The sequence below is a fragment of the Gavia stellata genome, chromosome 16 (genome assembly GCF_030936135.1).
Source record: "Gavia stellata isolate bGavSte3 chromosome 16, bGavSte3.hap2, whole genome shotgun sequence".
NCBI lineage: Eukaryota > Metazoa > Chordata > Aves > Gaviiformes > Gaviidae > Gavia > Gavia stellata.
Window position 1 is genome coordinate 16,545,090 of NC_082609.1, and position 23,816 is coordinate 16,568,905.

At 37.2% G+C, this 23,816-nt stretch overlaps 1 protein-coding gene across 6 annotated transcripts in view; it reads left to right on the forward strand.

Moving 5' to 3' along the window:
* Positions 1–23,816, forward strand: part of TENM2 (teneurin transmembrane protein 2) — a 534,344-nt gene that overhangs the window by 199,803 nt on the left and 310,725 nt on the right. For 2 of the 6 annotated variants that reach the window (XM_059825282.1, XM_059825281.1), the window contains exon 3: positions 17,411–17,494. The exons of the other annotated variants lie outside the window; for them this stretch is intronic. In XM_059825282.1, the coding sequence (XP_059681265.1) occupies positions 17,411–17,494 (84 nt within the window). The remainder of the gene's footprint in view (positions 1–17,410; positions 17,495–23,816) is intronic. 6 annotated transcript variants of the gene reach the window in all.

The window sequence follows — 23,816 nt, forward strand, 5'->3', positions numbered from 1 at the left end:
TTAAATAGTTGTAAATGCTTGAGATGAAATAAGACGACTGAGTAATTCTAAAAAAGCTAAGATAAAAAAAGCCTTTCAGTTGTGAAAGGCTACTTAAAATGTCTGAGTGCCATTAGTTGCTTCGTCAATGAATATATGAATTGTATCATGCTATACTACTTTGTAAAATTCTTAGGTCCAGAGGTGAATTAGTGCATTCGCAACTTGCTCTATAAAGCGGAGGCTCTGTTTTGTCATTAATTGCCAAACTCTGTTCGCTCCTAGTTCAGAAGAGCGCTGGTTTTACAACTGTAAGTTTCTCTGGGTTGGAACATGGTCAGCAGCTATATAGACTTCATGAACGATAAACATCATTGCATACAGTAAAGGTTTGGTTTTAAATCCGATTGTCTAACATACGTCTTCGCTCCCAGATGATTTAATACCTTTAATGCACCACACAATAGCCCAGTAGTTTTACAGCTCATGGGCCACGGGTGCTGGTGAAATATTTAACATCCCAGTTTAATGACCGCTCAGTCCCTACCTAGCCACATTAGAGGTATTGTGGTAAAAGAAAGGAAGAAATGACAGTTGGGGATAACGACTGGGCTGAGGCAGTCTGCCCGCTGTTGAGAAAACGGGTTTCTAATGACCCGTTCACTCACTCGAATTGTCTTCTGCCTGTGTTCTTGTATCTCCATATAGTCTTCTAAGAAGTCTGGACTACGTTTCTATTACCTTGTCTTTCCTGCAAAACTAGACAGGAACCAGTGGTCAGCTTGCTGGCAGTGCTTAAGTAACATCTCTCTTTGCAAGAGTCCTCTTACTGCATCTCTTCATTCTGCTTTCTTGACAAATACATAAAAATTTCTGTCACACTGTGCATGTTAATCCCTTGTTCATTTTAGTGCACAATCTAGAAACACATTTTAGTATGCCTGTTTCTGAGGGGAGATACTGTGTCATCTTCTCTTATTTGGGAGATACTACACACATTAAAAGAGGAAACATTTTTTAAAGCAACTGTTCCTTTTTTCAGACTGATGTGAATTGGTCCAATAGCTAGTAACTAAAAAGCAAATCTAAAAAAAATAATTACTGGCACGTGAAGGTTCTTTTTATTATGTTCTTAAATTTATCTCTTGGCATATTTTTAAATTAGCTGGCAAACTAAAGGTTCCGTGTAGTATTTTATACATAAAGCACGCTTTCCATCCTAATGTGCTCTTCGGGTCCACTGAAAAATAGTGATGTGTTCAGTATTTGTGCCCAGCACAAAAAGAAGGTAGAAGCTGGTACCGAGAGTGTGATGCAGGAGTGTCAAGGAGAGGAAATACGGCCTATATATGGGGCCAGCCCCTTCCCCTGCCTCATTCTAAATAAAGTCTTAGTGTTTGGACAGTATCTTATCCTTTATCTGAAAGGATGTGTGAGGTGTTAAGTTTATTTGCCTTGGGGGAATAAAATGCTCAGCTCCGTCTATTACAATCTGGCTGTATTTTTTTCAGGACAATCCTCTCTGATTCTTGGTCCTTGGAGCTTTTGAGTTTTGTTTGTCTTTTTTTCCTAGATCTAACAGAATTGTAACCAATTATGTTGCATGTTTGTTCTCTCACCTACTTAGCTGTCTTTTCAGGTATGCTGACTCTTACTCCAACTTCTCCTGCAGGTTTTTGAGTTTATTGCTCCTTTATATGCCCGCATGGAATGTGCAGTGAATAGGCAGAAACCACCTATGTAGTTTCTTTTTCAGCAGTTTTTCACCAGGAGAACTAGCTGTGAACATGAGGTACAGTTTTTGTACAAACATCTAAATTGATTTGGTGTATATAGAGAGTGAAAAAGGAGAACAAGGAACGGGATCTGTCTTTGAATGATTTGCGGAACTTCTGTCAGTCACTGTGATGGCTAAAGAATTGAACTGTTGCACTTCAAAACAAGCAAAACTCTGGTTTTTTTACTTCCAGTCCTAGAAACAGAGTTGGAAGGGACGCGCTGGCTCAGATCCACAAAAGAACTTGTATCCACATGCTGTGCTGAGTACTGTTTCTAATATTCCTTGCTTCTGGAGTAGGATTTGCAACCTCAAATGAAGTGCTTAAATTCCTTGTGCAGTGGACAAACACAAGTCAGGTGATTAAAAAGTTTTGAGAGCCACTATACTGAGCAAGAACTTGCTCAGTAAGTAGAAGAACTTAGGACTTAGGTTTCTGCTTACACCTAAGGTCATCCTTGTGTGTATATGTGTGTGGGGTGTTTTTAAATTTTTTTTTAGAGTGATCATCTTCTATCCAAGGGGGCTATCCCTTAAAAATTCACCTGACCTATTCTTGGAAGCATTCAGTGACACTGGCTCTACAAATGTCCTGTTAATCTGTTTCACTTGTTAATAACCTCCTGGTTAGAAGATATTTTGGATCATTCAGTATCAATCTGTCTTGCTAAAATTTAAGTAATTATTTCTCCTCCTGTTAATGGGCATGTTGAGTGATTGATCATTAATACAACATTTTTTTCTAACCTACAGCTGGCTTCTCCAGACTAAGAAACTCTTTTGCAAGTCTTGTTTTCTAAACACCTTTATGTTCAAGTTATTTTCTTCCGTATCTTCTAAATCACCTACATCATTAAACTTCAAATTTGATATGCATTCTTCAGCTGAAACCTTTTTACTTTTGGTGTGTTAAGTGCAAACTTTTGCTAATATGTCCAACAGTACCTTCCTTGCAATGTTACTTAATGTTCAATTTGTGGCTTTACCTTTCTACCGTCATCTGTTTCTGCAGTACACATCAGACTAAGTACTTTCCTTTAGATCTCTTCTGCCTCACCCTCTAATCTAGAATCTGAATTTTATCTTGCTTGTCTCAGACCATTTATTCCATTTGTAATGTAATAGAGCAAAGATGTAAAATACTCCATAAAAGAAAACCTGGAAGATTCTTGAGAGGGGGGAAGGGCTGTAGCTGGAAGGTATCATAGAATGCTTCTCTTGCTCTTCCACTCTTTTGTGGGTGTCCAGAATGGCAACTCTAGCACATACAATACTGAGTTAGACACAGAACATATAAGAGTTATGTTAATGAGCCTCACATTGATACCAAGGTCTCAGTGAGTCATGAGTGGTAAAAGGTGAAATTTTTTCATTTTAGGTGAGCAGCCAAGTTTACTTGCAAGAGGCAGAGTCACTCCATCATGGGGGTGACTTCTTGATAGTCAGTTTTTTTGATCCCATTGGCACAGCTTTGCTCCTGCATTAGTTTTAAATACTCAGACTTTGTCTGTCTGTTCAGTGCCTACCCGAGGTACTGGAGAGGCAGAAGTTCTTTCTGTGGAATACTGGACCTTACTACTTTCTCCATACTCTACCTTGTGTGCTTCAAGATCTAATTGGCTTTCTTCTTCCTTATCCTTCTAGGCAGAGTAGCGGACTCGGGAGCACCCATTCTACCACTAGTTTTAGACAGATTTAGCTGTTTTTTATTATGGGGGGAACAGGGGCGTCAAGCCAGAGTAACATTATGTGCCCTCAGTTTCTCGCTTATAAAAATAACAGTGCTTACTCTAAGGAAATGGTTTGAGTCTTAAATAGATTCATAAGACTGTTTAGATTTATAGAAATAGTTTCTCTGTTTTGGATGATCTATTCCTGATGCAAAACTTCAGAGACAAAAAAATCCCCAAACACCAAAAACCCACAAAAAAAACCCCCAAAAGACCTCTTACGGCTTATTCAGTTTAGCTTTTTTTACATCCTACTGTCCCTGAGCTCCCAAAGCCATTGCAGCACATTGGAGAACTGGAGTTGCATTCTGGCCACTTCTTTTTTTCTTAACTATTTCCTCTGCCACCAAAGCTACAGCTGTAATAGGTGTCCTCAAAACAAGTATTTGAGGCACAGAGATGGATTTTTTTCCCACACTCTTAGAAAGCTATTTGACTGTAGTTATAGTTTTGTGCTGCTTGAGCTACAGTAAGAAAATCCAGCAGAACTGTTTGTCCAACATCATTGTTAACTTTTGAAGTATTGTTATCAGAAATAGTAACTACCGATGTATTTCATCTATTTTAGGTCTGTTTGTAATCTTTCCAGTCTTGCCCCTAACCAGTGGCTACCTGGGAATAGATTTTTCTTCTGGGTTAATGAAGTCTAATTGTGTGTCTCCTGATATCTTACCAACCTTGCTTCTTCCTAAAAATTGCCGTGATATGGACATTGATAAGATAATTAATTTGGACCACGTCCACAATAATGTTTTCTAAACAGGTATGTCAAACAAAGACTGTTAGAACAACGAAAAGAAGAAAGAGGTAATTTTGGCTTGGTATTGAAAACAAAACGTTGGAAATAGACTTGTGAATCTGTAAAAAATAATATCAAAAAATGATCTAAGGATTTTCATCTATAATATGTCAAAGATGATAAAGGCAATGCTGAGTTGCTGCAAAAACTAATGAAGGAGCACCATGTTCCATATCTACTCATTTAGAGTAGATAGTACCCACGGTGATAGAGGAAGAGAGTTCCATGAAATAACTAGTACATGAATATATGTCCTTCTGCCTTGAGCAGACATTTAGCAGCTTGTTCTGGTGGAAAACCACTTACTTTTGTAGACGCGCACACAGAAAAGAATGTTACTGCTAAGCTAATAAAAGAGAGAAGACTACTTAGAAACATCTGGTTCTTCTCTGTAAAGCTGAAAACCAGAAAACTTGTCATTTACATGTACTTCATTTTTTTGTTGTTGCTTTTATTTCAGTGTCCTTCATGTTCTACACATCCTGCTAGTCTGTATAACTGAAATATTAACACTTTCTGTGAGTTGATCAGATGTACTGACAAGGGTTGGTCCTGTTTGATTGTAGTGATCACCTTAGTCTTTCAGTAAGGACAGCCACCATCATTTTGCCCTCAGACTTCTGCAATTCTGGGAGTAACCTGCTACATTATGAACTCTGAACGTCATCTGAATTATGTTCACAGGTATCAAATTCTTAATGCAGTTATGTGATACAGTGAAGTACACCATTTAATAGGTGGAGGAGATTCCTTTTAAAATAGCAAAAAGCCCCTGCTCATCTGTTCCAATATTTTTTCCAACTGGTTGAGGTTTGGTTTCCTTCCTATGGTTTCCTTCATCTGGGACCTTAAGAATTGTAATGCAAAACTAACTGCCCTAAGAGGGAGTTGGGAAGTGTTGCTAAGATGCAACGGTCCTTTGCATACTTCTGACTTCAGTTTGGTCTGTCACAAAAACAATGTACAGTGCTTCGAAATGACATCAGGCCAGTTACTGCCAAGCTGCTTATTGACATGCTTGTATGCTGTGATCCTATCTCTGACTTATTCCTGCTCCTTTACTCTCGCCTCTAGGTCTGTTTCTAATGTTCTCTCATGCTAGGGTTGGCAATGAAACATTGCTTTGAGATAGCATGATGTCTTCTGTTCATATCCTAATGATTTTTTTCTTTGTTTTGGGACTACTCTGGCCCATTTACTGCTTTGTTCCTTTTCATACGGCATAAACGGACAACAATGGACACTTGATGGACAACAGTTGAAAATTTTGTCATAAGTGCATATCCATTTTGGGCCCCTCACTGCAAGAAGGACGTTGAGGTGCTGGAGCATGTCCAGAGAAGGGCGATGAAGCTGGTGAGGGGTCTGGAGCACAAGTCTGATGAGGAGCGGCTGAGGGAGCTGGGGTTGTTCAGTCTGGAGAAGAGGAGGCTCAGGGGAGACCTCATCGCTCTCTACAACTACCTGAAAGGAGGTTGCAGAGAGGTGGGTGTTGGTCTCTTCTCCCAAGTGACAGTGATAGGACAAGAGGGAATGGCCTCAAGTTGCGCCAGGGGAGGTTTAGACTGGATATTAGGAAAAAGTTCTTTAGTGAGAGAGTGGTGAGACACTGGAAGAGGCTGCCCAGGGAGGTGGTAGAGTCACCGTCACTGGAGGTGTTTAAGGAACGTGTGGACGAAGCATTGTGGGGCATGGTGGTGGTGGTCGATGGTTGGACTTGATGATCTTACAGGTCTTTTCCAACCGTAGTGATTCTGTGATACGGTCTATTTTCAAATGCCAGCCTGTTTCAAATACTATGTTCTGCTAACCTCAACTGGTGTAAGAAATATTAAACACTTCAAAAATTCAAGTCACTACTTCACCTTTTTCTTGCTTCCTCTTTAATGAAGACTGAAACTTTCTTCATTCTGTTCCCTTTAAAGCAGAAGGATTTGATTTAGATTAACACTGGAACCACTTTTCGAACTCACTCCTTCATCCCACAACGGAGCATGTATGGCACTCACTTTGATGAACTAAAATATTTGGAGATAAGCTGTCTGTGTACTGTCTCACGGTTATAGCATTTCCATGATAATAACTGTGGAGGGGGGGGAAATCAGATTTACACTTTTTCACCAGTCACGATTTGTCATTATAAGTGAACATTCTTTTAGGCAATGTAGTCAATAACACAATTAATGCTAAAAGGCATGTTTGGCATAATCCCAGTTTTAGCCTTTATGAAGTATCGCTAAAAACATTTATACAGAGTAAGATGCCATGAAGTTCTTAATTGCCAGGATTTATAAGAAAATACTTCGGTATGCACTGATCTTTCACTATGTACGCTAATAATGATGTGTGCTGTCGTCATTTTGCACGTGTGTGTAACAGAGGCCAGAATTTTGTCTGGAATGTTTTGTGGGGAATCTGGTGGTTCTGTGTAATAGCACGGTCTTCAGCAATGGTTTAGATGGCTTTTATCTATCCACTAGAAGCTATTTCAGGATAAATTGAGAACCTGCACTGTATCTTTTTACTCAATCACTTCTGTGTGCAGAGTGCCAGTAGTATTTTCAGAATAGCACTTATGATAAGGAAAAAGTAGGCATAAATGAGCTGCTGAGAATTTATTGGTACTCTTAGTTCTGTTGTTCAGAAGCCTTGCCAACATAGTGACTCAACTGCCTGTTTAGTGAACAGGTAGAGCCTTTTTAGCCAGAGTATTTCTCCTTCTCAGAGATAAAAATAAGAGTTGGTGACTTAAGGATAGAATGAACAGGAGCTAAGACAGCTTGTCATTGCTGAATCTTGTCCTGACAGCTGTCTTAGCAGAATGCATTTGATAAACTGTGATTGACAAAATACTTGAAAACTGCAGCTTAAAACTGAGTTTGTGGAGCATGCGAAAATAGACAGGATAAAGTAAGAATAGTCTTATGAGCACACAGACCTGTCATCACGCACATAACTCTCTTTATATTGAAAAATAGAGAGCTGTAGGGAAACCTAGACTGTCCTAATATAATTATCAAGATCATTACTGTAATTGAACGTTCATTTGAAGCTAGGTCATTATGCAATGTTTTGTGCTTGTTTATAATACAAAATCTAATGTTTTAACATAATTCAGTGATAGAGAAGGGGCAAAACAAAAAATTCGGCTACTAATTGCTCTGAACTTTTGGAGTCCATACATAAATCTTGAAATTTTATGGTCCATTTTGATACTTAAAAAAAATTCGCAACAGTGGGCCTCATTTCACTGACTTTACATGTCTGGTTTGAGAACAATTAGAAGTTTCCACGTATTGCAGATTAAGGTCAGAATTCTCCAAAAATGAAACTCTTCAAATGCGTCTTCTGCACAATTGGAGGCACTCAGAGGGCTTTTTTCTTAGGTGGGTTGTCTTTTTTCTATTTCAAATCAGTATCATCTCCTTAACTGTCTACATAAAATGTTCTATGTCAGTCCATAAGGTTACAGAAATGAATTACACCACTTCTGTATAAATACTGGAATGATTTTCAAAGTACTTCTGTATAAATTCAGTTGCAAAAATAAGATATGCCGAACACTGCTAGTATTGCCAGCTGCAGAATGCTGTGGCAGTAAGCAGAGAGCACAATAGTCTCCTTTCCTTTGTGGACTGCGGTCATTAGACTGCACTGTGAGTTGATGCATTTGTTGGTGTTCATTCTATTTCACATTTGCATTTAAATTCCTGTGAAGGAAAGATAAGATAAAGAGGTAAACAAATGATGCTTATTTACTCTTCAACTGAGCTCCTATTAGAAGTTTGACTTTAAGAGAGAGAGAACATTGGGGGAAAATGCCTAGGTATTCTTTACAAAGCATCATATGTCCATTCAGTCTCCAGCAGACTTCAAAGGGACATATCCCTGAGGTTTTAATGAAAACATAAATCAACAGGGAATAACTAAAAATACACCGAAAATGAAAAGGAAACTAGGTCACTCACCACATGACTCGGTGTTTGTAGCTTAGATAGAATATATAGCAGTGCTTTTCACATCATAAATATCGTTCTGGTACATGTAGAAACTATCGTCTACATTTATTTACTCTAAAATGTTATCCCTTTCGAGTCCTCCTGTCTAATGCTTTCTCTCCAACAGTGCACAGCATGAACTTGTAATATGTTTATGTATGTCTGTCTTGTCCAGGCAGTTCTTCTGGCTCTTCTAGCAACTGCCTGGTTTGTGGAAACTGGGCAGAGTCCTTAAGGCTGGCTTCTATCTGTCAGGGGACAGATGAGGGAGTCTGTTACTAGCCTGTGTTGTATGCAGAGGGAAGCAGCTACCATGATGCATAAGGCAGACGTATGTTCTTACACAGGAGAGCTCAATTAGTCTGGGTTTTTTGAGTGTGTTGCTGCCTCCTGCACTTTGTTGTTCCATTCATGGAGCAAACTTAATTTTGGTGTTTTTTTTAAATGAGCTGGGAAAACACAAACGTACTGAGGTGATTGTTTTCTGTATGCAAGGGTTATCCCTAGGGTAGTGAAGACAAAGACTGAGAAGAATTTCCTGAAGAATGTCGTGATGCTGAGTGGGTGGGAGAGAAAATAGCAGGTGAAATTGAGAATTGATGAGGAAATATGATGGGCTCTGAATTGTCTATTATTATTCAGGAAAGTTCTGTTAGTGCGACAGTGTGCAACCCTATGACAGGATATCCATGCGATATTACAATAATGCAAACAACCTCCTCCTTAAAACAAACGAGAGGAACCAGTGGGAAGTTTATATGAGGAACAAAGCAGAAAATCACTGCCATTCTGTAAAGGTGTGGGATGTCCATACCTTGAACGATATGCTGAATTCTCATTCTTTCCTTTAAAGAGTGATATAGTAGAACTGCAAAAGGTAAAAGCCAGTGAGATGGGTTACCTAACATATAGCATTGTTTCCTTGTGAAGAGTGACTTGAATAGTTTAATATTCTTTACTGTACAAAAACCAGTGACTGGTGACATGATTGGTGACTGACATAGAGAATGTGAATACGGAATCATTGTTCACTCCTTTTTTCCCCATGTGGGAACTATACAACATCAAATTAGCAAATGGCAGATCCAAAATGAACAAATATCTACTTCTTCATGTAACATTCAGGGAAGTTGTTAGACTTCTTGTCCCTGGACTTTGTAAATACTAACAATTTACACTGGTTCGCAGACAGGCTTGAGAAATTACAGTTGGACTTGATCTTAAGGGTCTTTTCCATCCTAAATGATTCTATGATTCTGATTGATGGAAGAAAAATCCAACCAGGGCTGCTGAATAAAAATTTTAGGAAATCTGAGAGAAACTCCTGGAGTTTCAGCGGCTATTCTGAAGGATTATCTTTATATGTTAACTCTAGTTTTATCCTTTTCCTTTAGGATAGAGAGGCAGTAAAAGTTCTTTTGATCTGACTTGCTACAGGTTGTACTTACATTCTTTGTCAAAGGGTACTGAGAATAAATTTGTTTCAAAGCTATAGGTGATCTCATTATAGAGGCTGAAGAGATAGTTGGTAAAATTCCAGATTGAAATCTTGTCCTTTGTAATTTTTTTTCCCCAACAAATAACACAGTAAGGCGGTAAGTTTGTCTACTTGTCTTTTTGTGAATCATGTGTCAGTTCTTAGTTCTTCAGAATTGTTTACAGGCACAGATGACAAATTAGATTTTACCAACTAAATTACTTGAAAACTGTAATTTGATTTTTTTTTTCACTAATAGAACTTGCTATAGAAAGAGATCAGTAAGTAAAAGTAGGTCTAAAGGTGGTTGAGGCTCGTCAATTAATTAACTTGCCTTAGCAGTTTAAAAACAATAATTCTTAACAGTGAAGAACATAAGTGTATAATGAGAGTGTCAGATGCTGAAGTTACTACTCCAAGAGCTTTTTTTTTTTGTTTTGTTTTGCAAGGCATTATTACTGCTAGAATATTGATCTCAGTCACCAGCTCCCTAGGAATACAACTTGTATGTATTTGGTTTAGGTTTCCCTTATATTTTTAGGAGCCTCACTGATTGTAAATGAGCGATAAGCTACAGTGACAGAAGCATACAGGATGATGTAGGGCCTATGGAATATTCAGGTCATTGAAAAAAATGCCTAATATGTCAGCAGGACTAACATGGTAGCACTTTGGTCCTTCTTACCTTTGTCTATGTGTCTTAGCTTTACGCTGTTCTTTTGGCAGAAGAAATCATGTTTTGAGGGTTGCTTTTTTGTTTCTTCTGGAGGAGCGGTGGGGTGACACAGCTCCCAATGTGTGGTTATAATAATTTAACATTATTAGAATGGCATGCTTGTACTGGAAAACCTTCTTTCCATTGTTTTATGAATCTCTTAGTGTTTATGTCACAGCTGTCACAGTGCTCCATTCTGCTGCCATTAGGTGATAAATTAAAACAAGTACAATCTTATCAAGAGCAGCTAACTTTGGTTTCTTCCCTTACTCACAAAAGAAGCGGTAAAGTAGTAAGTGGCAGATAATTTTCACTGTAGCGTTTTCGTTGACTTATTCTTTCTTTACACTTTCAAGCTGAAAAAGTACAGGTTATCTATGTATCTGACAATAAGGAGAAAAATTCTTTTTAAGGCATTCTTTTCAGAATTCTTTAAATTCTTTTTAGCCTTCTCTATACAGCATTTATTTACACAATTTTGTGTGCTACCAAAGTGATGAGGAACAGCAGTGGGTGCTTTCATTGAGGTGTTGATTGGTTGTAGTACAATGCATATAGTCCCCTCTAAATTAAACTTTGTACCTGACCACTTTTCTTGTAAAACTAGGTTAATGTGAATTTTGTCGCCATATTTATGTAAGGATACTGGTTTTAAATAGTTTTTTTGTTGTTGTTTTTCAAATAGCTAGACTGAAAAAAGTGATACGAACTTTCACCAGGAACTGTTTAGTTTGTAGTTCAGTAAATTAAATTCTCCCCATTAGCCTAATAATGCAGATCCTGGTCTTTCTAGGCATAAGTTTTTGATCTAAACACATAGGCATTGGAACAGAGGCTGAACTAATAGTAAAATGTTATTTCGGAGAAAGACTTGCATGAAAGAGGTATTAAAGAAAGAGAAAGCAACCTTAAGAGTACCTGTAGTTGCTACTTGAGACTGAAGCTTTTCTTACTTTTTGATAAATTATTCCCATGAGAGTTGTGGCATATGGTTTTATAATTTATGGGGATATTGACCCGTAGCTGAGTCATTGTCCCGTATGGGGATGCTGTCCCATTCCTAACAGCATGAAGTAATAGTTGTTAAATTGACCCTTACTTTAAAAAGCAAAGTGGAACAAAATCAGAAGGAAGCAGCGTGGAGAAAAAACGTTACGAAGTTTCACTTAGTTTTTCTTTCGATGCGAGTCAATGACCGTGTTGAATTAAGAGTCAATTATGGATATTTTAGATGTTAGGGCTTGGCTGTTCAGGGGCATTTGAGAAGATTTATCCAAATTACCAGTGATTTTTGTGGCATGATTTTGAAGTGATGTTGTGAAATTGATTGTTAACTCCTATGTAGTCGTATTCGTTCGGACATAAGAGGGCCTGTATTTAACACTTTTTGAAAATAAGGCAAGTTGAAACCATTCAATTTGACTTAAATAAATCCAATTGAAATTTAGTTTCAATTCCCTTTAAGTTCATAAGTGTAGACAGACTTCTGCACAGAGAAATAGACGCATCTACGCGCTCTCCTAAGTGCTGATCTGAATTATGCGTGTCCCTGTGATTTTTACGGTACTACTACATCCTAATGCTTTTATTAGTCCATAGGAAATGAAAATACAAAATGAAGGTATTTGTCATTTTAAGTCCTCTACTGTTGTCTCTAATTAGCTAGTTGCTTAGTTGATTCTGTATGAGAGTCACGGGCAATGCGCTTGGAAAATCCAGCTCCTGGTGCAGAAGATCTGTTGCTGGTCATGTTTGGTCATACTTAGGACATCATAAATAGCAATGTGAATCAAAATTTCTTCTGACTCCCATTTTGTAACCTTACCTTTGGTAGACAGAGGAGAGTGAAAATGGTGCATTTGCTGTTGAGTTCACTGAATTCTAATAGGCTTTCAAATGTACTTGAACTAATATTAGAGCATTTTCCTTTGAAGCGTTTGTCATTCTTCCATGAATATTTGGTGGTGTGTTAACATATTTAAGTGTATACTTTCAAAAAATAAAATGTGTTGTGGATGTTTTGGATCGGAGAATAATTCTGCTTGAGAGCTGCTAGTATACTATGCAGGTAAAGCTTTTTTAAGTTTAATTGGCTTAGTGAATGTGCTTCAGAGGAGAGAAAAACGAGTACAACTTCTGTAGAAGATGAAACAAAACATTGGATTTGAAATGTGCAATAGAACATAATAGAATAAAACAGCAGATAGTAATTCTGTCAAGACAATATAGGAAGAGAAAAATTGTGTGGTCTTTTATTACAGAACAGTTCATATTTCCATACTTTACTGCATAATTCTTGTATTACTGACTTTTTTCTAATTTCTTCATAATCATTATTTGTCTCCAGAAATGATATGCATATAGGTTAAGAGCACTGCATTTGTTCTGTCTGTCCAGAGTGCTTGATCCAAAATGTTAGGGGAGAATGTGATTGGAAAAAAAGAACCAAAAAAAGGTTATTTGAGGAAAACGTAGAGCTTTGACCTGCCCGGTATTGAGAGAGTGTTCTGTCAGTTGTTACAATCTTTGTCCTATTCCTCAAAGACCACAATGATCAGTAATAAACGTTGAGCAAATAGCAATGAAAACGTAGTAAGGTATTAACAGAGGAGCAACTTCTGCTCATTGGAAGTGTTCAATAGAGAGGAAACTCGAGACCATTGGGACAAGCCTCAGCCACGTAGGTGTGACACAAATGGAGCAAGTCTTCGTTACTGGATCTTCTTGTGTGAATATTGGGAGGGGAGGGGAAGCAGCTTGAGAAGTTAAAGGTAAATACCCCCCATTTGCAAGACCTCTTTTTTTAATGCTTCTCTGAAGTGCTAGTTTATAAAAATAAACCATTTTTTTTAATTGTTTATTACTGGTAAAAATTGGGTTGTGCCACTTTGATAAATAGAAGAGGGAAAATGAACAGATCTTGGGAGGATATTTAAGCTCTGATCATATTTAACACTAGTTAACACTAGTTATTTTCTAGATGAATGTTGACAGAGAGGCATAAGAATTATGGGTGGAGAAAGCAAGGCTTACAAAATGAAAAAGGTTTCATACTGTAAAAAAAAATAATAAAACTCATAAACAATATGCTATCATCTTAAAGGGTGGAGCATATACTATATGATTGGTAGCCACGCTTTTGGTGATGCCTATTGGGAAATGTTAAAAAGTGAAATTCCAGAATACCTGACTGAACTAATAAGGGTGAAAATTCATAGCGCATAGTTGGAAACATCCATTCAGGCAGGACTCTGAAGGGGAAAATTCCAAGGGAAGAAAACAACTGGGGGTGGGAGGGAGCGAGAAGGAAGAGCTGGTGGTGATACTTGTTCCTGGGTAGGTAACCGTTACGAGTCATTGTTCGGCCAGCTCAAAAGAGGAACCATGAATGAAGAACAACATGATACTTGGTGATCAGCCTCTTTGCTGTGAGAAGAATGTGTCCTGTGGGGCCCAAGAATGCTCTGTGGTGAGATCCTGATGAGCGGGACCTCTGACCGCGTGGTGTTCAGAGGTGCCTCCTGATTGCTGGTTACGCGGCATAGCGAGAGAGAGGGAATGAAAATGGGGAGAGTAAGTACAACCTTTCCTTGTCAGCCTGTCTGTTGGACAGCAAGAGAACGTCATGTAGGTCTCGTCAGAGTGCCAGGCCTTGTGGGAGACTGTGGGGGTCTGAGGGAAATTCGATAAATGTTAAAAAGTGATAGAATGGGGGAAGCAGAGTATCAGTTTCTGAAGAGGCTGCTGTGAGGAAAGGAGAAGAAAATGAGTTTGCTGAATAACGTGCAGAAGAGAAGCGGCTTGTCTGAACGTCGTATACCTCACAGGAGACCAGTTTAGGATTTGCAGTATTTGTTTTCCCAATTTTCAAAAAGTGTTGCTAGTATTGACACTTTGGTTTAAAATTAGCTGTTTCAGCGTTGATCTTTAACTTAAACTGGGTCTTGAGACAGCAAGCCGAAAACTGCTACTCAGTCACCTTTGAAAGTAACGTAGAGAAAGCAGATTTCTTTCCCTCCATCAGTTACTGTCGGAGCCAACAGACCTGTGAACTTCAGGGGGTTTGTGTTTTAGAGGAATGTATAAGAGGAAAGCATAGTAAATTAACACAGGTTTTACTTTTTCCAGGTGTGAAGTGTGGTGTCTGATAGGGACTAAAATTAACTTAATGATTTAAAGATTTACTTAGAAAAGACTTTTTTTCCCTAATTTTTGGCAAGGCCAAAGATTGTAGGTCATAGTCTATTCTTTCCTGTCTGGTAATTGCAAAATCCATTACTATCCCTTTGAGATGTTTTTTATAAAAGACTGTACTAAATCTGAATAAAAGCTTAATAAGTAGATTAGTTAGAACAATATTCCTCATGAGGTTGTTTGATTCTGAGTGTAGCTGCTAGAGATAACCCTAAATGCAATTAGGTTTAACTCCCTGTGAGTGTCAAAGGAAGGTAATACCCATGGAGACTTCCTTCAGTTGGCACTTTTTTTGAAGTGTCTCAACATTTAAATGATTCTTTGGGCATTGGTAACAAACTTTTTTTTTAATTGTTGGAGAACAGAGCTTGGAAACTTCAGTTCTAGCCATTAGTTTTAGATGTTTCACATCAAAAAGAGGGATGGCCAAGCTTCCTTGGGGGAGCAGTTTGTTGTCGTCATCTGTGCCCTTTGTAATTGTAAGGATCAAATAACCCAAGGTGGCCACGGACAGGTAAAAAGAGAAAATAGCAGATCAGTAACGTACACAGGCTTCAAGGGTAATGTGATAACTGTTGATGGATTAATTCTGTTTTTTCCTCTTGAAAGGGAAATGAAAGCAAAACACCTATTAAAACAAAAATAGAGAAAGTAAAGATTTCAAAAATTTGCATATTACAGGGTGTGATATAACAGAAACTGTAAAATTGCAAACTACTAAAAATGTTCAATTTAATTGTAAGTACCACAGAAGAATTGCACCGTATTTAGGAATTTGGTCCCATTTTCACATAAAAAATGAAAAGGAAAAAAAAAAAGCATAGTTAAACAATTGCATTACTTCCTTTTTCATATATTGCTGTGTATGCAAGTATTTACTTATATTTAACTTCTCCTATTCTTAAAATACGAAAAATGGGAAAATAATGTCATCAACTTCCAGTACTATATTTTTGGGGAAATTGCTAGTAGCACCAAAATGAAGACCTTTGCAATGATTTTTTTCTTTTTATTTACCAAAGTTTTTATATTGATAGTCATTGTGCTCTGCACTTCACGTATCTTTGCTTCACTTCCATATTGTTCTTAGAATTATCTTTCAGTGGAGTGTTCCTGAAAATCTCTTGTTTTCCTTCCTTGCTTTTAAATCAAAATCTTTATTGTCGAAAGTAAAGCTGAACTAATTGGACATGAGCCAAAATACCTGAAAATGACTTGTAGTCATAGAACATCAAACTTGAATTTCATGTGTGGCAAGGAGACATTTAGCCAGTTTTACTAAACTGTGTCTGGGTTTTATTGTTTGTGAAAGTATAACTTGTCCCTTAAAATTACTTTTTACCCCCAAAGCCAGCAGTGTAAAACTTGGGAGCTGTCATTCTTTCACGTTATTTCTGTTGCAGGCATTTTAGGTCCAAAACATTTGTGCTCCTAACAAATAACTCATTTGTTGTCTTAGGTCTTTAGCATGCAAAGCAGTTTATTTTCTATTGTTTTGGTCAGCTGTTTTTGTATCTTTTAAGTGTGAATGCGTTGCCTTTTTTTTTCTTTGCATATAGTAAATTACGGTGGTATACAGAACATATTTTCAGTGTTGATTCTGGTGAGTCTTGAGTGCAAGATTAATTATCTTATAAAAATTATTAAGGGTTTGAACCTGAGACGTACCAGGTAAAATAATTTCCCAGTGAAACCTTAAAGGCAGTGAAGAACAAGAATTGTAGTGACTATACATTAATTATTAGGCTTCTTGTCTTACTGGTTTGTGCAAGGAAATTCATGTAAATAAATAAAAAGAGGTTTTATGTTTCCTGTTTACTACCTCTGAAAACTCTCTTGTTGTTGTTGTTGTGAAATTCAATAACAATTTTCAATTGATTTTGTGCTTTTCAAATTTAAGAGTTCTCCCTAATTACTTCATGTTTTCAAAATCCAGGTACATTCGAATTAGTTGTACAAACAAAAGCAAGCTGTTTTCTTTTTACGCAAAGAGAAAGACTATTCAAAACTAAAGCATTTTTTTTTAATATATATATTAAAATCTGTTTTCCTAAAGCTGGAGAGTTTTTACGAGACAAAAAAAATTGCCATCCTTGCGACAGTGCAGTTTCACTGGTTCATGTGTAGTTGAGATGCAGTAGAATGAGCCTGATTATGTCGATAGTCAATGTAAAAGTCATCATGCTGCTGCAATAAACATGTAAGAAGTGATTTATTATAGCTGCAAGTGTCCGTTTTCCAAATGTATCTTCAAAGTCTGGGTTTAGATAATAAAAATTATCCTTTAGAAGGATGTAATGATACATGCCTGACTATAGGAGTAATAGATAATACACTGAAAATAAGTCAGTATCATCTTTAAATACCTACTGTACAGCATGTATGGAAACTCTCACGGACTTCAGGTTAAATTCTAATGCCCGTATTATAGCCAGATTTTTATGCACTCCGTCCTTTTTCATGGTTAATGATATTGACAGTGGGTATGTGTACCTCCTGCAAAGCAAGATTTCACCAGTATTACTGCTGCTCAAGATGCCTTTTTATGTGTCATTGATAACAAGATAAAAGAATTCTCAGTCTCTAGATAATAATGAGTAATGTATTTTTTATTATTCAGAGATGCTTTGGGTGGGAGGAGGTGAAACGTTCTAAGGGCTGTATTATACCAAAGGTGAATGAAATGGAAGAAAAGGAGGAAAAGAGCCATCTCTAAAATGTATTTGTTTTATTTCATTTAGATTTTCACACACACCTTTCTGAGAAATTGAAAGACAGACAGACAAGCTGGCAGCAGCTGGCTGAGACAAAGAACTCTCTAATACGTAAGGTTTTTATCTTGCTTAAACTTATTCCTTGTAAACTTAGAACCTAGTTTAGAATTTGTGGGTTTTGCAGTGATTAATCTAGTTCTGTTTATGTTCTGCTTATTATGTATTGTGGGGTTGGTTTGTTTGTTGTTCCTCCTGGGTGTTTATATTCTGTTGAATAAACCTGATCTCTCTTTACTACTTAGTTCTCCTTCATTCTTATCAATTGATTTGATTTGATTGAACCAAGTATGGGTGGGTTTTTTTATTGGGAGTCTTCAGTGGGTGGTGAAGGAACTGCATTTTCCCTGAGCTGATGTTACTTCATGGGATTGGACACGTTCCATGGAGAGAAAGAGAGCTAAGACATGTAAGAGATGCCAGATCTGGGTACATGCATACATGATTTAAAAACAACATGGTACCTATATCTAGCAGTATTTTCCCAAAGGCAACCACATATGTTTTATCCCGTTGGTAAAAGCTTGCATGTGATACATGTTGCTTCGGTGATTCTTAAATCTGACTTTCTAATGAAAGATTTAGCGAAAGCTCTATTCATCTTTAGTCTTGATTTGAATTTTTTTGATCGGAGAGATTCAGATTCAGGCAGTCACACTTGGTGTGACACTGAAGTTCTGTATCTTAGGGGCTGTGCAAAACAAGCAGGGGGTTTTGTTGGGTTTTTTTGTTTTGTAGGGAATTACCTCATTGATAGACAATTTTTTTTTTTTTTAAAGTACCACTACTCCCCACACAAACACATACCTTTTGTTTCCCTAAGAGCAAAACTCCTTTGGGAGGAGGATGATATGTGGAAAAAAGCTTGCAATGTATTTTTTAGCAAAAGAAAAAATTAATAAGCTGTAGTAAATAAATCCAAAGACACCTTAAGGAATTTTAGTGATTCAGTGACAGTGCTGACTGGCATTGATGTCAGCCAAATCTAACATGTTAATAATTCAAGGGAATTGACCAAAACCCAGCTTTATCTCTGTTCCTTTTAAAAAGTGCCATAGGATGTTTTACATCAATCTGGATGCTGCCAAAACTAGACAGATGGCACTAACCTTGGTTTAAAGCCTCAGCTGGCTGAGAATGTGTCCAAATAGTGTTGCAAAGCTTTCAGTGTGCATGTTGTGTCAACAGAAGAGGACTCTTTATATCACCATAAGTAGAGCCCTCAGACTTTTCATTTTAAAGGTACCCAGTTATCGAGTGTGCTCATTTAGTGGGTGGATTGCTTTGCTGTGTTCTAATAAAATGTTAGGTTTCTTGATCTATTCAACCTTTGCTTTGCTAAGGAGAAAGATGCTGCTGGTGCAGACCAAGAGGTAATGGGAAAAAAGGAGGTTAAGTGCTGAACATGGGTATTATAATGGTCAGTGCTTCAAAATACAGGCAGAAGGATTCTTGTCAGATCCATGTTCAGACTCTGGAAGGAAAAAGGATAAAAGCGTCCAATAGGAAAATATCTCCCCTACCTAGTATTTGGAGTAAACCTGAATCTCACCTTTTCGGACTTCTCCTTTTCTGGGAGAAGAATTCTTAATAGATTTAAAAACAAACCAAACCAACCAACCAAACAAAAACAAAACAAAAAACCCCGAACCCAAAATATCTCAAATCTGTCTCGTACTAAGCATGCAGAATTAAAACCAAAGCCAACCAAACAAAAGGACAAAATGACCCTGGGTTTCTTTTTATAGTTGTAAAATAATGTAACAGAAGCTCAGAGATTTATCAGAATTATTAATTAATGCTTTTAAAGCATTCAGATAGTGTAATGTTGAGTAATATACGAAAGCAAAAAAAGAAATGTAATAGCGGTCTGCTTAGAGTATGATTTGAATAGGAAACTGTGCTTCTCATTAAATAATAAAGATAAAAGGATTGGTTCCTTGTATAGTGTGTGCAAGCCAACCTGAACATTAAGTGCAATAGAAGACTTAACAGGGAGGGAGAAAGGATTGAGTCAAGTAATTAAAAAACGTATTGCAGCGCACTAACAGTCGTTGTCCAGGCAACCTTTTTTCTACCATTTCCTATCTTTTGATTCACTTTGCAGCCATTGTAGTGCGGTTTAAGCAGCTTTGCTGTTTATTTCAACACTATGATTTTGAGTAAACTGCAAACATACAAATCTGGACATTGTAGTGGAGTCCCTAGTCTCTGAATTCATGTATAATCCTGTCAATACCTAAAGGAGATTGGAATGACTGCAGTTAATAAGCTATGTATTTGATACGTTGTTGCAGCAAGCATACAACTATCTCAAAGATCGATGGTAATCTGTGATGTGCAAGTAAGTTCTTAAAGTAATTTTGGGACATTATCAATTGAACTGTAATTGAATGAAGATGGGGATTATGCCTTTTCTGGGGGAAGAAAATGGATTGGATTTTATCCTGTGCTTATGAAGTTTAGCTACAAAATGCAACTGGTTGCATGGAAATTTGATTTTGGAGGATGATCTCTCAATGGCATGAGATTTAAAAGCATCAGTGAGAATGGTAGACTGATGTCCAGTAGCCTTCAGATATAAATGAGTTCTTTTACTTTATTGAAAATTGTATTTAAATACTGTGTATAGATACTGTGGATAGCGTTTGTAATAATTCTGTTTAAATCACCATAGTGAGGAATTTGGTTCCTTTTGCTGCTTTCAATGTGGATTTGCCTTACTGAGGATTATATGGGTTTGCATTTCTGGGAGGTTTTTTGGGTTTCCATTTTAATGGAAATTCTCTCAAAAATACATGAGCAAAACCTGGTTTTATCATGGGATTTTAGCAATGATTTCTTTAAGCAGCCAAGCCCAGGTTGTTCAATTGCTCTTCATGCAACATCCTGTTTTGTTAAGAAACAATCAACCAGAGAACGTAAACCGCAAAGCCAAAAGTGTACGATAAAATAAAATAATGAGAATGTAGGAAATTCTGATGGGGAAGCAAAACTTGCTTGCATGTTGGGTCCTAGAAGAAAACAAGCTGACGGTTCTACCAGGTGCCTCTCCTAGGAGCAGACTTAACACTTGTTAGAGAATTTGTCTTGAAAACACTGGTATTTGAACTAAAGAATTTGCAAATTTGCTTGAGAAACAAAACAGATTGTGTGTTGAAAGACTGAGCTGCTAGCAAAATACTCGATCGTGTCAGGTTTATACAAACTGATCTCTTGTGTATTGCACCATGTCCTAGAAAACTGGAAGCCATGAAAACAAGAACTTATATTTTAAGGAGTTCTGTGACAGCATACAAAAAATAGCTTTTCCGCTTTTTACATGAAGCTTCTACCTTAAAGAAGCTGATGAAATAGGTGGTAATTTTTAACACAAGCAGTGACAAAATAAACACCATCTGCTAGTGTTGACTTACTCCATAGTACTCTCATGCTGGGTGATTTTATTTCACTTTTTTCCAGAAATAGTTAATGATACATCTGCTGCGTGGTGGAGGTGCATTTTTGGTGATTAAATGTGGACATAAGTTTAGGGAAAACAATAATGAAACTTTTTAAGGGAACTGAAGGAAATATTAAACAACTGAAAGGAACTTACAAAATATATTGCTATGTTTATGCCTTCTATTTATTTTTTATTTTGATCCAATTTATTATTGAATCAAAAATGTTAAATGTATATTTGTTCTTTCAAAACACCTGGTTATCATGGAAAACTTCTCATTTAGTCTTTCCTCCACCAAAGCAAAAATCTTTCCACAACGACATTCTTGGTCATCTAAGCAAGCCTAGTTTTCTGTCACATCCGTGAATCTGGGGCTGCGAAGACAGAGCAGGTTCGGGTGTCTTGTGTCAGATTTGCTTACATGGGAGAAAGTGTTTAAGGGAGCATCATGTCCAGTGCCATCACAGCAGTTGCAGAAGAAAATAATGAGGTTTATCTCAAGATCCAGTTGAATACTGTACAATAAGAAATTCCACATACATGCAGAGTTGTTTATTTTTGTAGAGTATGTCTTTATCCTGTAAAGCTCCACAAAGCTATCTTTCCTCCCAAGCAAGGTTGTAAGACAAGGTGTAATCGTCTGGTGTCCATGGGTTATTCAGACAAAGACATAATTCATGGCGTTTTGTGTTGTGGCATGTTTTCTTCCTTTTGGTAGAGCTTGGTAGTCCCGTTGGTTTGAAGATTCGCGCCCCCCCCCCCCCCCCCCCCGCCCCCCCGTGTCCCTGAAGAGCCGTCTCTTCCCAAATTACCTCAGTATGTCCAACCTTTTCCTTCTCATTGTGGGAATTCCTATTTAGCACTTTACTGCAGAGGCATTAACATAATGATCCACTATACAAAATCCAAGGAATTAGGCTGTTAAACCTGTGTTTGCTGTGCCAAATCATATGTCCCTGTGCTGTTATCAGTATAAGTAGATTTTAATAAATCCAAAAAATGAAATGTCTGCATCTCCATATGGATGGGTGGATATTGAATTTTAAGATTTTGAGATAGAAATTAAAGCCATGGATTGGAAACCTTAGGAAAAAAAAACTTTTTGGCCACTTTATTCTCTAGTAGGTGAAAAAACAGGATGGACTCCACAGAGACATGAATTCAGACTCTTTGTCTAAAACTTTAGAAACCTCAAGTAAAAACAAATTCAATGTCTTCCCTTCCTGCCACCAAGGTCTGTTTAACAGTATGAAATCCTTGTCTTCCTTTTATGGTTTCGCAAAGCATTTTGACAAGTTATGCACGTAAATCTGTATACAGTATAAAAAGAAAATTACATCTGGAAAAGCCTAAACAATTTTAAAAGGAATTGCCAGTTCTTTTTTTGTTGGGAGTCCTGAAACATACAGTGAGTATAAATGAAGCTTTGCATTATCTCCTTATGACCACTTGCTAAGGAAATACTGATAGAAATATGTTTAAGGGTAAATGTCTATACTTGTAGTTATTTTAATACTTTTATTCAAAATTCATTCGATTTATTATTTTAGTAATGAATGTGTAGAAAAGCAATGCCTGTGAAGTAATATGCGATTAATGTTAATTGTTCTGATAAAAGAAAAAAAAGAGCAGTCTGACTTAGTGAATTCTTGTCTTTACAGACTGCATAGTAATTAAAAATTGGAATGAGAATTCATGTGAGTTGCACTACATGTGTACTGCGTATATTAGAGAGTGAGCATCTGAAGTCATCCCATGTTCCTTAGCAGTGATAAACAGATTTACATACATTAAATACTTATATTACAAACCTTTTGACTTGACCTGATCTGTGTAAACATTGCATTTACGAATCATCAAACCTCTCTGAAAGACAGCCTTATGTATGTGTATTATCATTTATGTTAATCTGAAACATTTCTCAAGCTGCTGTGCACGAAGTTAGGGTGAAGAATCCCTTACTTATTCATACCCATATGTATGCTGTGAAACTTGAATAAGCAGGGAGACAAGGAAAAACTGATGTACAAAAAATAAATTATATACATATTTTTTTATACTAGTGCTGTAGTTCCTTAGTTTAGGTTTACTTATATCCACTGCTAGGGTAGAAGTGGAGGGCCCCTGGCCAGTGCTTTCTTTGAATTTCCATAGCTTGCTTTTTTTGTTTGGATTATGAACTGGAAATATAATATGCTTTATTCCAAACTGGATCTGCATCTGGGGAAAAATTTTTATAGTCTCTAATGCCATAATAGTAAGCAAAACAAAATTGATGACATTGTATTTTTTAATAAGGAGAAGCAATGAGGAAATGATGACAGTAAATTATTTTGACCTATGTTACTTGCGAACTCTTCCCTGTGTTAACGATTTTTACATTGATGATGCACGGCTGCATTCAGAGGTTGTCAGTGGAAGGCCAAGCGTTTTGATAGAAATGTAGATAGTGGATGGGCTTAAGTATCTGAAGAACTAAATCTCCTTGGGATACTAAGCAGAGGTGAAACGCTGAGACCTGCACAGCACAGTTCGGGATATCCATTTCCTTACTGTGACAAGTGACTTCAGTATTTTCAAGCAACTTCACGGGGTTTCTCCTGGCTGTAAGACTTACAGACATATCTGGTAATACATTTTCATGCTGCTTCAAAATTTGTTTCCTTAAACAGGATCGTTAGGAGTTACTATTTGATCCCGATCTAATTATTTAGATTTTGCGTGATGGTTCAGTAGAGTGAATATGCTTTGGAGACAGGTTTTTCTGTAGTGCATATGCTCAGAATCTGGCCATACTTGATTGTACTTGGTTCATTTTTTAATTTAGAATGAAAACTTTGCTTTTTCAGTCAAAGTGTAGGGTAGGAAAATATTGTACATCAAATCCCACATGGCTTGAACTTCCTACTCCCGATTAACGAAAATATTGAA